This window comes from Mobula birostris, chromosome 2 (genome assembly GCF_030028105.1).
Source record: "Mobula birostris isolate sMobBir1 chromosome 2, sMobBir1.hap1, whole genome shotgun sequence".
In the NCBI taxonomy this organism is placed as follows: Eukaryota; Metazoa; Chordata; class Chondrichthyes; order Myliobatiformes; family Myliobatidae; genus Mobula; species Mobula birostris.
Genome location: NC_092371.1, coordinates 135,590,271 through 135,603,736, shown reverse-complemented (window position 1 = coordinate 135,603,736; position 13,466 = coordinate 135,590,271). Strand labels below are relative to the sequence as shown.

The 13,466-nt window shown below is 40.1% G+C and overlaps 1 protein-coding gene across 10 annotated transcripts in view; it reads right to left on the bottom strand.

Annotated features, from left to right (window-relative positions):
* Positions 1 to 13,466, bottom strand: part of znf318 (zinc finger protein 318) — an 88,849-nt gene that overhangs the window by 33,721 nt on the left and 41,662 nt on the right. For all 10 annotated transcript variants that reach the window (XR_011883822.1, XR_011883820.1, XM_072248754.1 and 7 more), the window contains exons 4-6: positions 12,077 to 13,411; positions 1,700 to 1,799; positions 464 to 735 (exon numbers count right to left, since the gene is read on the bottom strand). Coding sequence is in view for 8 of the 10 variants with exons in the window: in XM_072248754.1 (XP_072104855.1) it covers positions 464 to 735; positions 1,700 to 1,799; positions 12,077 to 13,411 (1,707 nt within the window). In the remaining 2 variants the exon portion in view is untranslated. The remainder of the gene's footprint in view (positions 1 to 463; positions 736 to 1,699; positions 1,800 to 12,076; positions 13,412 to 13,466) is intronic.

The window sequence follows — 13,466 nt, the reverse complement described above, 5'->3', positions numbered from 1 at the left end:
ACAACTTACAGTTCAAAGAAATCCAAATTTACCATGTAAAAGGCTGTCATGATAGGATAATAATGTGACTTCCAACAAAATGGATATATTTGCAGTTAGGGCCTACATAATTAAACAAAAGAAAGAATAAAGGGCGGTATGTTTAATTCCAGATGACAATATCAGAGGTAACAATGAGGGGAGGAAACCAGGATGCTCTAAATAGAGAGGGGTTCAAGCTAGTTCCTCACTGATGATTACTGTTAAAAGTTTGGCAATAGATTCCCACATGTTCACCGAAACAAGGAATCACTGCGGCAGGTGATGAAACCAAATGGAAGAAAAATTAAGAAATTGCCACTAATGCATCTTTCAATTACAAACAAATTACTTTCAAAATATCCTATTATGACGTCCTTTATATTGATCCAACTATTCAGTAGTTTGACAAGATTTTTCAAAAGGAAATGTCAAAAGTCACTACCTCTGATGATGGTAATGTTTCTCCTTTTAGCAGCACTTTTTCCAAGGCATCATCCTTATTTAAATCATGAAGTTTTGAAGTTTTCTCTTGAATGACCACCCCCAAAATTTGAGCCACCTTCTCTAGCTCGGAAAGCTTTTTCTCTGTGTCCTCAACCTGTTGACGAACTATTGACATCTGGCGAACAATATCTTCTTGAAGCTTGCCATTTTCAACCAGAAGAGGATCCTTATGTCCATCCTTCTCACGACGTTTCTTTCTTAGCAATTCCCCTTTGCACGTTAAAGGCGGAAGGGAGAGGTGAAGATTTAGTTTCAAAATTTATCGCCTCATTTAACACGCAACTCTCCAGTTCTCCCCCTCCCCAGGTTTATAGCAGTAGGCTCACTGCAGAGTTTCCGATTTTTTCTAACTTCCATTGACCAAGGAGAGTGTGAGTCAAAGAAAATGTTAATTTTTGCACAAGCTCAGAGACAAATTGATGTTCAGTAGATCAAGTTTGTAGTTCAAGCTCCACCCAGAGGGAGGGGCTGAAACACAAATTTGTGAACATTAAAGTAGGAATGATTGCCCTGGATGAGGCACTGACCCAAGTATTTGACGAGGTCCAATCTGCCACTTGATAGGCAATACAGTTCCCTTATACCAAATTTTCTCTTGTCAACACCATTCCAATTTGTCTTTGAGGTAAATGATCAGCTTTGAATTTCCTGAATAGCACAGCAGGCCAAAGGACATAAGGCCTACTTCTGCTTTAAGTTCCTACTGATATTTTTCTCAACTCTCTTTTCACCATGTTTCCAGTGATAAAGTGGTTTTGAAGCAAAGTTGATGTTTGATGTGGCCCTTACCTAGTCAATATAATATGTCACACCAGTGAGCAACAAATGATTAGTTTCCCCTCCAAAGTAGGGAACACAGACTCCAAAAGACATTCAATATACACCCTGCAAATGCAGCTACTATTGCACTCCGAAGTTTACAGAAATGTAAGGTTTTTTTGGAACTACAAAATAATCCTATAGTGAAGAAGGAATGTGGTTGTTAAATAAGCAGAAAAGGCATAGCAAGGAGCTAACCACAATTATTGTGTGGAGTGGACTAAGTGGATTGTTTTACAACAGCTGGTCACAGACAGAATACCACAAATTAATAAATGTTTCTGTAACAAAACAAGAAAAACTGCTGAACACAACATACTATGTATAACACAACAAGACCACTGCCAATTTCTACCTTGTTGTTTACTGAGCTTCTGCAACTCATTTCCAAGATAATCCAGGCGCTTCTGCCGAGATTCTTTCTCCTTCTGAAGTTTTGCTTTTTCTTCCAAAACCTGAAGGGAATCAGCGTTAGAACTAACTCATCAAGAACACAGCACTACTTATCAAATGCATCAGTGACTACTTTGTAAGAAACACAAGTAAAACCAGATAAACTTTCACTCCAGAATTTAAAACAAGACTAGATTAGTGGGATTAACTTTCAATCTACCCAAAAGAATGCTGTTGAAGAGAAAGTTAAATGAGTTAAATAAAAAGAGAAAATGAGGAGAGATGAACACTTCTGCTAAATTAACATTTACTGAGAAACTCACAGGCATTAAAATACTGCTCTCTTCTACTATATGTTGTCTAACAAATGTATGTTCATCCCTTCAATAATGACAATTATAAACAATCATCAAGGGGCTGCTACACATATTCCAAAAAGCTTGTACCTCCTTGTCTATTCTTCAGCAAGGGACCCTCAACTACCATTGATGATGCTTTCTCACATCTCCAGTACCCCCTACCACTTGGATACCCTTGAGAAGACAGTGCTGCAGGGAATGATTAAGATCCAAAATTAATCTCACCCCATCTGCTTATGCATGATTTATAACACTCCATTAAACTGTCTACTCATGTGCCTATCGAAATGCCTCTTAAACCTTGAAATTGTGCCTGTTTCTACTACTTCTACAGGCAGCATGCTCCAGGAACCTTCCACTTGTGGGGAAAAAAAACTTGCCTCTTGAATCTCCTTTAAGATTCCTCTCTCATCTTAAACCTACGCAGAACTCATACCCTCCAGCAGTTTCACAGTGGGGAAAAGTACTATCTGCCCTATCTACGACTTTCATAATTTTATATGCTTCTATTGGGTCACCTCTCAGACCTGGAAAATAATCCAAGTTCTCCACTTTCAAGCAACACTTACCTCCTGTGTTCTCCTCCATTCTATCCTTCTAATCCACCTTCAGTCCTCCCATTTTTGTTCTTTTTCCCATAAACCTACTCCAGCTTCTATTCACCCACTACCCACATACTTCACCCACCAGAACACAATTTGTCCAGCCCTTCATCTTCCCCCAAATAGTTTCCATTATCCTTAAATATAGCTTTGTGTCCTTGCTTAACACCCTCCTAGCTATATACACCCTCACCTGCTTTCATGTGCCTTTTTACCCCTTTATTTCCATCTATCATTCATCTGACCATCTCCTAACTCCACATCTTCTTCCTCCTACCTCCAGCTGCCCATCATCCTTCACCCTTCTTCAGTTCACCAATCACCTTCATCTCAACACTCACCCTTCTCCTATTATCTCTCTATTTTGGATAGCTTCCCACTTCACTCAGTGCAGATTCTAGCATCTGTACCCAAATACTTTTTATTCTATATTATTTTTAGAAAAAGCTCCAGAAGCCACTTCTCTAACTTATTTATACCTCACCAAAGTTTTAGATAGATGCAATATCACTTTCCAATGATTATACTCCATGCCCTGACCATGAAGGCAAGCATGCCATCTGGCTCCTTTATCACCCTATCCACTTCTGTTACAACTTTCAGGAAACTTCAGACTTGGATGCTAAGTTCCCCCTGTATATTAGTGCTCCAAAACAGCCTTTGTCATTTACTATATACTTTCATTTTTGAGTATGATCTTCAAAAGTATGATCATCAGACATGAGATGAAATACCAGCTGTAATTTCTCTGCCCATATTTCCAACCGATCTACACTCAGTGGCCACTTGAGTGCAGATCAGTTAATGCAAGTATCTAATCAGCCAATCGTGTGTCAGCAACTCAGCATGTAAAAACATGCACATGTGGTCAAGAGGTTCAGTTGTTCAGACCAAACATCAGAAAGGGGATTAAATCTGATCTAAGTGATTCTGAATATGGCATGACTGTTGGTGCCTGGCATGATGATTTGATCATCTCAGTCACTGCTGATCTTGTGGGATTTTCATGCACAACAGTATCTAGAATTCACAGAGAATGCTGTCAGAAACAAAAAAAAATCCAGTGAGTTGCAGTTCAGTGGGTGTAAACGTGTAAATGAGAGAGGTCAGAGGAGAATGGCCAGACTGGTTCAAGCTGACAGGAATGCAACAGTAACTCAAATAACAATGCATTATAACAGTGCTATGTAGAACAGCATCTCTGAGCACATGTTGAACCTTGAAAAGGATGGGCTACCAGAAGACAACACTGGGTTCCACTCGTGCACCTAATAAAGTAACCACTGAGTGTTTATCCTGCTGAATCCTTTCACAACATTGCTCACTATCCACAGTTCCACTGACTTCGGTTTTGTCTGCACATTCAGTGATCAGCCCACAAACATTTGTCCAAATCATTACTGTTTCCCACAAACATGTTCTAACAGTGATTCCAACAGAACACAATTGATCACCGGGCTCCAAATCAGAATAGCAGCCCTTCAAGCTTTTTAATCCTCTTATTCTTTTCATTTCCACCTACCAGTATAACACTGATTACATTAAAAAAAAGGGGTTGTACGTCACTTCAATTCCTCTTTCAATTTCCACCTCTCTACCCTCAGCCTTCACCACTGCCAGTGAGGCCTAACAACAAAGTAAAACACCTCATATCCCACTCGGACAGTCTGCAAACCAACGGCATTCCACTCGGACCGCCCAGTTTGGCAAAAGAATAAACCAGGGAAGGTAGTGCACCCGTGGCTGACAAGGGAAATTAGGGATAGTATCAATTCCAAAGAAGAAACATACAAATTGGCCAGAAAAAGCAGCACACCTGAGGACTGGGAGAAATTCAGAGTCCAACAGAGGAGGTCAAAGGGCTTAATTAGGAAAGGGAAAAAAGATTATGAGGGAAAGCTGGCAGGGAACATAAAAACTGACTGTAAAAGCTTTTATAGATATGTGAAAAGAAAAAGATTGGTTAAGACAAATGTAGGTCCCTTACAGTCAGAAACAGGTGAATTGATCATGGGGAACAAGGACATCGCAGACCAATTGAATAACTACTTTGGTTCTGTCTTCACTAAGGAGGACATAAATAACCTTCCGGAAATAGTAGGGGACAGAGGGTCTAGTGAGATGGAGGAACTGAGGGAAATACATGTTAGCAGGGAAGTGGTGTTAGGTAAATTGAAGGGATTAAGGGCAGATAAATCCCCAGGGCCAGATGGTCTGCATCCCAGAGTGCTTAAGGAAGTAGCCCAAGAAATAGTGGATGCATTAGTGATAATTTTTCAAAACTCTTTAGATTCTGGATTAGTTCCTGAGGACTGGAGGGTGGCTAATGTAATTCCACTTTTTAAAAAAGGAAGGAGAGAGAAACCAGGGAATTATAGACCGGTAAGCCTGACATTGGTGGTAGGGAAAATGCTAGTCAGTTATCAAAGATGTGAGAACAGCACATTTGGAAAGCGGTGAAATCATCGGACAAAGTCAGCATGGATTTGTGAAAGGAAAATCATGTCTGACGAATCTCATAGAATTTTTTGAGGATGTAACTAGTAGAGTGGATAGGGGAGAACCAGTGGATGTGGTATATTTGGATTTTCAAAAGGCTTTTGACAAGGTCCCACACAGGGGATTAGTGTGCAAACTTAAAGCACACGGTATTGGGGGTATGGTATTGATGTGGATAGAGAATTGGTTGGCAGACAGAAAGCAAAGAGTGGGAATAATCGGGACCTTTTCAGAATGGCAGGCGGTGACTAGTGGGGTACCGCAGGCTCAGTGCTGGGACCCCAGTTGTTTACAATATATATTAGTGACTTAGACGAGGGAATTAAATGCAGCATCTCCAAGTTTGCGGATGACACAAAGCTGGGCGGCAGTGTTAGCTGTGAGGAGGATGCTAAGAGGATGCAGGGTGACTTGGATAGGTTAGGTGAGTGGGCAAATTCATGGCAGATGCAATTTAATGTGGATAAATGTGAGGCTATCCACTTTGGTGGCAAGGACAGGAAAACAGATTATCTGAATGGTGGCCGATTAGGAAAAGGGGAGGTGCAACGAGACCTGGGTGTCATTATACACCAGTCATTGAAAGTGGGCATGCAGGTACAGCAGGCGGTGAAAAAGGCAAATGGTATGCTGGCATTCATAGCAAGAGGATTCGAGTACAGGAGCAGGGAGGTACTACTGCAATTGTACAAGGCCTTGGTGAGACCACACCTGGAGTATTGTGAGCAGTTTTGGTCCCCTAATCTGAGGAAAGACATTCTTGCCATAGAGGGAGTACAAAGAAGGTTCACCAGGTTGATTCCTGGGACGGCAGGACTTTCATATGATGAAAGACTGGATCGACTAGGCTTGTACTCTCTGGAATTTAGAAGATTGAGGGGGGATCTGATTGAAACATATAAAATTCTAAAGGGATTGGACAGGCTAGATGCAGGAAGATTGTTCCCAATGTTGGGGAAGTCCAGAACGAGGGGTCACAGTTTGAGGATAAAGGGGAAGCCTTTTAGGACAGAGATGAGGAAAAACTTTACACAGAGAGTGGTGAATCTGTGGAATTCTCTGCCACAGGAAACAGTTGAGGCCAGTTCATTGGCTATATTTAAGAGGGAGTTAGATATGGCTCTTGTGGCTAAAAGGATCGGGGGTATGGAGAGAAGGCAGGTACAGGGTTCTGAGTTGGATGATCAGCCATGATCGTACCAAATGGCGGTGCAGGCTGGAAGGGCCGAATGGCCTAATCCTGCACCTATCTTCTATGTTTCTAAACATGATATAAATCAATGGAAGACCGCACACTAAGATGGACAAACAATCAATGTGCAAAGACAACAAACTGTACAAATAAGCAGGGGAAAATAATGATAATAAATAAATAAAAAGTACCAGAACATGAGTTTGGAGCCCTTGAAAGTCCATGGGTTGTGGGAAAAGTTCAGTGTTGGGCTAAATGAAGGCGCATGAAGTTATCCCTTCTGGTTCAAAGCCTGATGGTTGAGGGGTAAGAACAGTTCCTGAACTTGGTGGTGTGGTACCTGAAGCTTCAGTACCTCTTTTCTCATGGCAGCAGCAAGAGAGCAAGGGCTGGATGGTGGGGCTCCTTGATAGTGGCTGCTGCTTTCCTGCGCCAGAATTTCTTGTAGATATGCTCAATGGTGGGGAGGGGTTTAACGGCGATGGACTGAGCTGCATCCACTACTGTTTGTCAGATTTTTCATTAAAGGACATTATTATTTCCATACCAGGCCATGATGCAACCAGCATCTACAGAAGCTTGTCCAAGTTTTAGATGACATGCCAAATCTTGACAATATGCTAAGAAAGTAGAGGAACTGCCATGTCATCTTTGTTACATGCTGGACCCAGTGACAGATCCTCAGAAATTATAACACTGAGGAATTTAAAGTTGCTGACCCTCTCCACTTCTGATCCACTGATGAGAACTGACTCATGGATCTCCAGATTCCTCCTCCTGTCGTCAATAATTAGCTCTTCGGTTTCGCTGAGAGAGGGATTAGCATTATATTCCCTTTTTTCTCCCTCCTCACTTCAACCTAGTTGACTATATCAACCAATGCTTCACTATCCAGCTAAGTTAATGGTACCACCTTGGGCTGATTCTCTTCTCATGTAATGATCATAGCAAGATCATCACCTGAAGTGGCTGAACCCATCCATCCATCAGTCTCCTAAACCAAGGTGGATAACATCATTCACCGTACTCAACTACAACAGTTCTATGATGTAAAGAGTCGGTCTTTACCACTGATGTTCTCTGTATTATTTTTATTTGCAGTTTGTTTTCTTTTGCACATTTGTCAATCTTATGTAAGATCTGATTGTGTTTCTTTTTTCCCCTGAAACTGTCTGCAAGAAAATGAATCTTAAGGCATTATACAGTAACATATAGGTACTTCTGAACTTTATTCTCCCCAAGTTCCAGATATCTGACATCTAACCCTTTCCAGACTCTAATCCACCTACTGCTTTTTATTGGCTTTCTGCCATTATGTCCTAAGTTTAGAGAAAAGAAGAAGTTGGACATTTGACACATCCTTTAAATTTGAAGAAACCTGGCGACCTTTTATTCAATATTTTCATATGGTTTGATTTATTGCTCTTCCAGTTACTTTCTCAAAACTTTGGATTTGATCAAAAAGTTTCTCTTTTTTCTTGCTTTTACTCTCAATATGGGCTGCCCAGTCCCTTCTTTTTCCTTTTTCTTCTTTATTTATTTTTTGTTTTTGTTTATAGAGAATAGTGGGTTTTTAAAAATATATATAAAAATTGTAAAAGTTTCTTTATCTTTTTTCTATTTATGAAATGATAAGAGGAAAATTGAGTATCTTACTTTTTATTATATGCTATTAGATTAATACTAAGTATGATCTTGATAATATTTATTTTACCTTTTATATGTATTGTTATCCATATAGGTATCTGAGATAATCCTCTTGTTTGTATAAATGTACTTTTTTAAATTAAAAAGATTAAGGAAAGGAAAACAATCCTTTTCAATTTCTCTATCAGTATTTTATTTCAACAACTTGCGTGAAAAAAAATGAGGATATCATATGTACACAAACATCACTCAGCTCTAAAATTAAACAGGACAAGTTTTATTGACCTTTTCAATTTTTCAGTACTAGGTGAGGAAGAAATATCTTTCCACAAAATACTGGGAAGACCAAAGATATCATCAGTTCCTAACACATCTGTTGTTTCCATTCCTCACCATAGCTTCTGCCAACCACTGAAGCAGGCCACTCAAAACTGATGTTACTTATAACACATTTCCCTCGGGATCAATAAAGTATGACTATGACTATGAGCTTGAACTACATCACCACCAACATACCACTTCACCGTTGCTATTTCTATGTTGAAAGAGCTTTGTTGCCCTTTTAAACCTTACTTCAAAGTTTATATTTTCTCTGGCTCATTATTCCTCACTCCCCCCCCCCCCCCCCGTCCTTTGCTGAGCTTTCCAAGGTAATTCAGTCCTCTATTGTCCATTTTATGCCTTGCATTTTTCTTACTCTGAATTTCTCTCATTCATCACTTGGTGCTTCTCTTCTCAATTCTTAATCCCTCAAAAAGGGGAAAAAAATCTTCCATACGGTACACAAAAAAATTAAAAGCTATGGATGGACAAGTAGAAAAAGGGCTTCCAGAGAACAAGACTGGTGAATTAACAGCAAACAAAGAAATGGCAAATATTTTGGAGGATTCTTTCCTAGTATTCTTCACAATGAAAGGCATTGCTAATATCCTGAAGATATCAAATGGACCATTTTCAATTAACATGGTAGAAGTTACAAAATCCCAATTATAAGGCATAAACAAACTCATTCCTAAGGCCAGTGATGTTGTGGGGATGGAACTGGACTCTTTCACAGTGGTGTCTGAAAAGAGGATGCTGTCTAAGTTGCATGCCATCTTGGTCAATGTCTCCCATCCACTACATAATGTACTGGGTGGGCACAGGAATACATTCAGCCAGAGACTCATTCCTCCGAGATACAACACAGAGCGTCATAGGAAGTCATTCCTGCCTGTGGCCGTCAAACTTTACAACTCCTCCCTTGGAGGGTCAGACACCCTGAGCCAATAGGCTGGTCCTGGACTTATTTCATAATTTACTGGCATAATTTACATATTACTATTTAACTATTTATAGTTCTATTACTATTTATTATTTATGGTGCAACTGTAATGAAAACCAATTTCTCCCAGGATCAATAAAGTATGACTATGACTAAACTATTGGAGAAACTCAGGGCTAAAGGCAGACAAGTTACCAGGACCAAATAGATTGCATGCTAGAAATTCATTAGTGGCTACAGAAATAGTGATCCCATTAGCTGAAAATGTTCAAACCTCACAAAACACTGGGAATGAAAAACAAAAATGAAAAACAGCCAACGTGACTCACTTATTCAAAGAGTCAGAAGGCCAAGAGGTACAGGCCAGTCAATTTAAAAGCCATTACTAGGAAAATGTGAATCAATAACCAAAATGGAAATAGCTAACCACTTGAGAAAGCTGAATATAATCAGAGTCAAATTTGTACGAAAGGTAAATCACATTTCACAATTTTGCTTGAATTCTTTGAGGATATGACAGGAAGAATGAATAAAGGAGAACCTGTAGATGTAGTGCATTTAGATTTCTAAGTCATTTGACAAGGTGCCACATGGAAGACCTTTTTTTAAGGTTAAAGCCCAACAATATTTAAGCTTTCCATGTTTGTTGATATAAAATAGGTAGAGGAGCATGATGTGATAGGGATACTATGATTCTGCAATGGGATACACACTTACTGGTTACTTTATTAGGTACACCCGTACACCTACTCATTAATGCAATCTAATCAGCCGATCATGTGGCAGCAATTCAATGCATAAAAGAATGCAGACCGTGGTCTAAAGGTTCAATTGTTGTTCAGACCAAACTTCAGAATGGGGATGATATGATACATTGCATTGGACTACTGCCACAAAGTTAACAAATTCCACCACGTACGCTGGTGATATTTAACCTGATTCTGATTCTAAGTGGCTTTGACTGTAGAATGATTGTTGGTACCAGACGTGATGGCTTGAGCATCTCAGAAAATGCTAATCTCCTGTGATTTTCATACACAAGAGTCTCAGGTTTACAGAAAATTGTGTGTAAAACAAAAAAAAAAATCAACTGAGCAGCAGTTCTGTGGGCAAAAACCTCGTTAGTTGAACAGTTCAGAGGAGAGTGACCAAACTGGTTCAAACAGACAGGGAGGCAACAGCAACTTAATTACATGCCACAACACTGGTGTGCAAAAATCTATCTCTGAATGCACATGTTGAAACTTGAAGATGATGAGCTACAGTGGCAGTGGAGCCCACTAGGTTTCAGTCCTGTGGCCACTATATTAGGTACACTCCTGCACCTAATTAAGTGGTCACAGTGAACATTGACTGAATGAGCAAAAAATGTGCAAAAAGTTCAAGGTGGGAAAGTACGATGCTACACATTTTATACAAAAAAAATCAAAAAGTAGATAAATCTGAATCGAGAGACTCCAAATGAGTGAGGTACAGAGGAACCTGTGTTCTAGTGCACAAGACACTAAAAGCTAGCAGATCGACCTAACAAGAATTTAAGACAACGAATACCATCTTGGCATTCAGTGCAAAAGGAGTTGGAGTTTCAAAATAAAGATTTTGTTGCAATCATATAGTGTATCTGGAAGGCCTCAACTGAAATACTGCAAAGTGGAGTCCTGTTGAGGGCAGTCCAAAGAAGATTGACCAGGCTAATTTCTGAAATAAGAAGGCTGTCCTACCAAGTGAGACCATATAGCCTGGGCCTGTATTCTTTCAAGTTTGAGAAGATTGAGCGGTGAGATTCAAAACATACGAGATGCTCAGGGACTTGACAGAGTAGATATTAGAATGTTTTCAATGGTGGGAGAGTCGCGAACAAGGGAGCATAACTACAACGGGCGGTTTGATTATTTGAAACATATTTCTTCTTGCTGAGGATGGTGAATCTCTGGAATTCTGACAGAAGCTGGATCATTGTAAGCACTTAATGTGGAGTTGGAAAAGTATCTGACAAATCGAGAAGTGGGTGATACGGAAAAATGGTACAGGAGTTGAGCCAACATTTGGTAAATCAAGGAGGGGCATGTTGAAATAGTATAGATGTTAAGGCCAGCAGAGATCAGCTACAATCATAATAAGTGTTGAGGCAAGCTTGAAGGGCCTCTTGGTCCTACTTACATGTGTTTGCTTTCTGCCTTTTTAGATTATCTTCCTCAATCTTCATTATTTTTATTCTTGTACATTTGCATTTTTTCTGTGACTTTTTAACTGCTTCACTATTTTCCCATTTCTACACCTTTGGTGTGCTTCTCATATTCACATTTTTCTCTCCTTGTTCTGGTTCACCTCCTTTTCCTATTTTCTCTCTACACCATTATCCTAATTAGACACACCTCACAGGGCAACATTCCACACCATTTCATTTAACCAAATACTGTTAAAAACTAAATCAAGGATCCTTCTCTCACAAACAGTACACGGTAATACTGAATCTGCAGTGTCCATTCAAGCTCATCTTTTGATTCAGTGCTAAAGCCAAATGATGATCCATTTTCCTTTACCAAAATATCCACGAAGAGCTGCACCAAAGCACAGCAGAGCCCACTCTTCCTGAAATCTTCCTTCGGGAAACCATGTCCTCCACAACAGTAACTTGCGTTAGCCATGCACAGGACTTTGGTCTAATTCATCTCTTATCGACAAAGCACAATTAATATTCTCAGTTTAACTTGTCCGGGGAAAAAAAAGCACAAAATTTAATTTTCTCTTAAATACACAAGAAACAGCAACAAACCTTTCGTTTCTGCTCAGCTTTTCTTTTATCTTCCTCAGTAGACTTGGACATCAATCGGTTTGAGGACGATTCTGGGGTTTGGGTGGGTGTAAGAGTTGTCTGCACTCGCACCAGCACTGACTCCTCTCGTTTTTGGTCCACGGTTTGTGTGGGATTACTGACTGTTTCAATGACCCTCAAATTTGGACGGGAGACCTTTGATTGTGGCATCATTACTACGACTGGACTACTTGGCTCACTGACCTGTGGAGGTGGGTATCTTGGCCAGGCAGGAGTTGTGTACGCGAGATAAGGGTTGTACTGATTAAAAGCAAGTGGTGGAGGATTTAGCGGATAGTTTATTGGAGGTAATGCAAATTGACCATAGGGTGGCATGACAAATGCTGATGATGGAGTAGGCAATAAACCAGACTTACAGTTTATTGAATTAGTTGGAGCAGGATATAGTGGAGCTGCCCTCTCAGGCTCTTTGGCCTTTACATTTGTTTCTCTTCTGAAAGATTCCTTGCTCTCTTTCAAACCTGGGTGAGAGATATTTTCTTGTTTTGACAATTTCATTCGGGACTGCAGATGAGGCTCCAGTGATTTTGTATCATTTCGGGTCCTCAACTTATCCCAAGAGCCAGAATTATGGGAATCCAAAGGGCTATCAGGTGACTGTGTTGAAGATTTCTTCCCGTGAAGGCGCTCCTGAGTACGAGCTGCCAATTTGCTAATCTCTGAAACACCAATATCGAGGCCAATAGTTTTCAACAGATCATGGATCTTTTCATACTCTTTATCAGTCTTCCCCATTTCTGTACTGGACAATCCTTCTGGCAGATTGGTTTGTCTTAGAGGAAGAAGGTTGTTGAAAGAATAAGATGGTCTAAATTTGCGAGAACCAGTCTTGTCTTCCTCAAGCTCTCCATACAGGAACCTTTCTTCATCGTCTATATTTGGAAAGTTATGTTTCCTTTCTTGGAAATTGTTGTCAACCTCTGCCAATAGGCCAATTATACGAGAGAATCCACTGTTTCCCTGACTGGCTTGCTCATGTGGGAGTAGGAAATCTGCACCACAGACCTTATTTTCAGAAGGAATTTCCAATTCTGACTTTGTGGTATACTTAGCTGGAAGCTCCCGTTCAAAATGGAAGTTAGTATTTGTTAAACCAGGGAGTCCAGGTTGCTCAGTAATTCGATGCATTTCTCTGTTGTCTCGCATGAAAGAGAACTGTTCAGCCTCGGGGAAGTTCAATTCTTTCTGTGGCAACCGCATGAAGCTTTGGGATGGAGAGTAACCATCTCGACGTTCAGCCTTTTCATTCACTGTGACACCACAATATTCATCAAACTAAAAAACAAAGTTGCCAAAATTAAGAGTTAGCACAAATCACATTTTCACATTC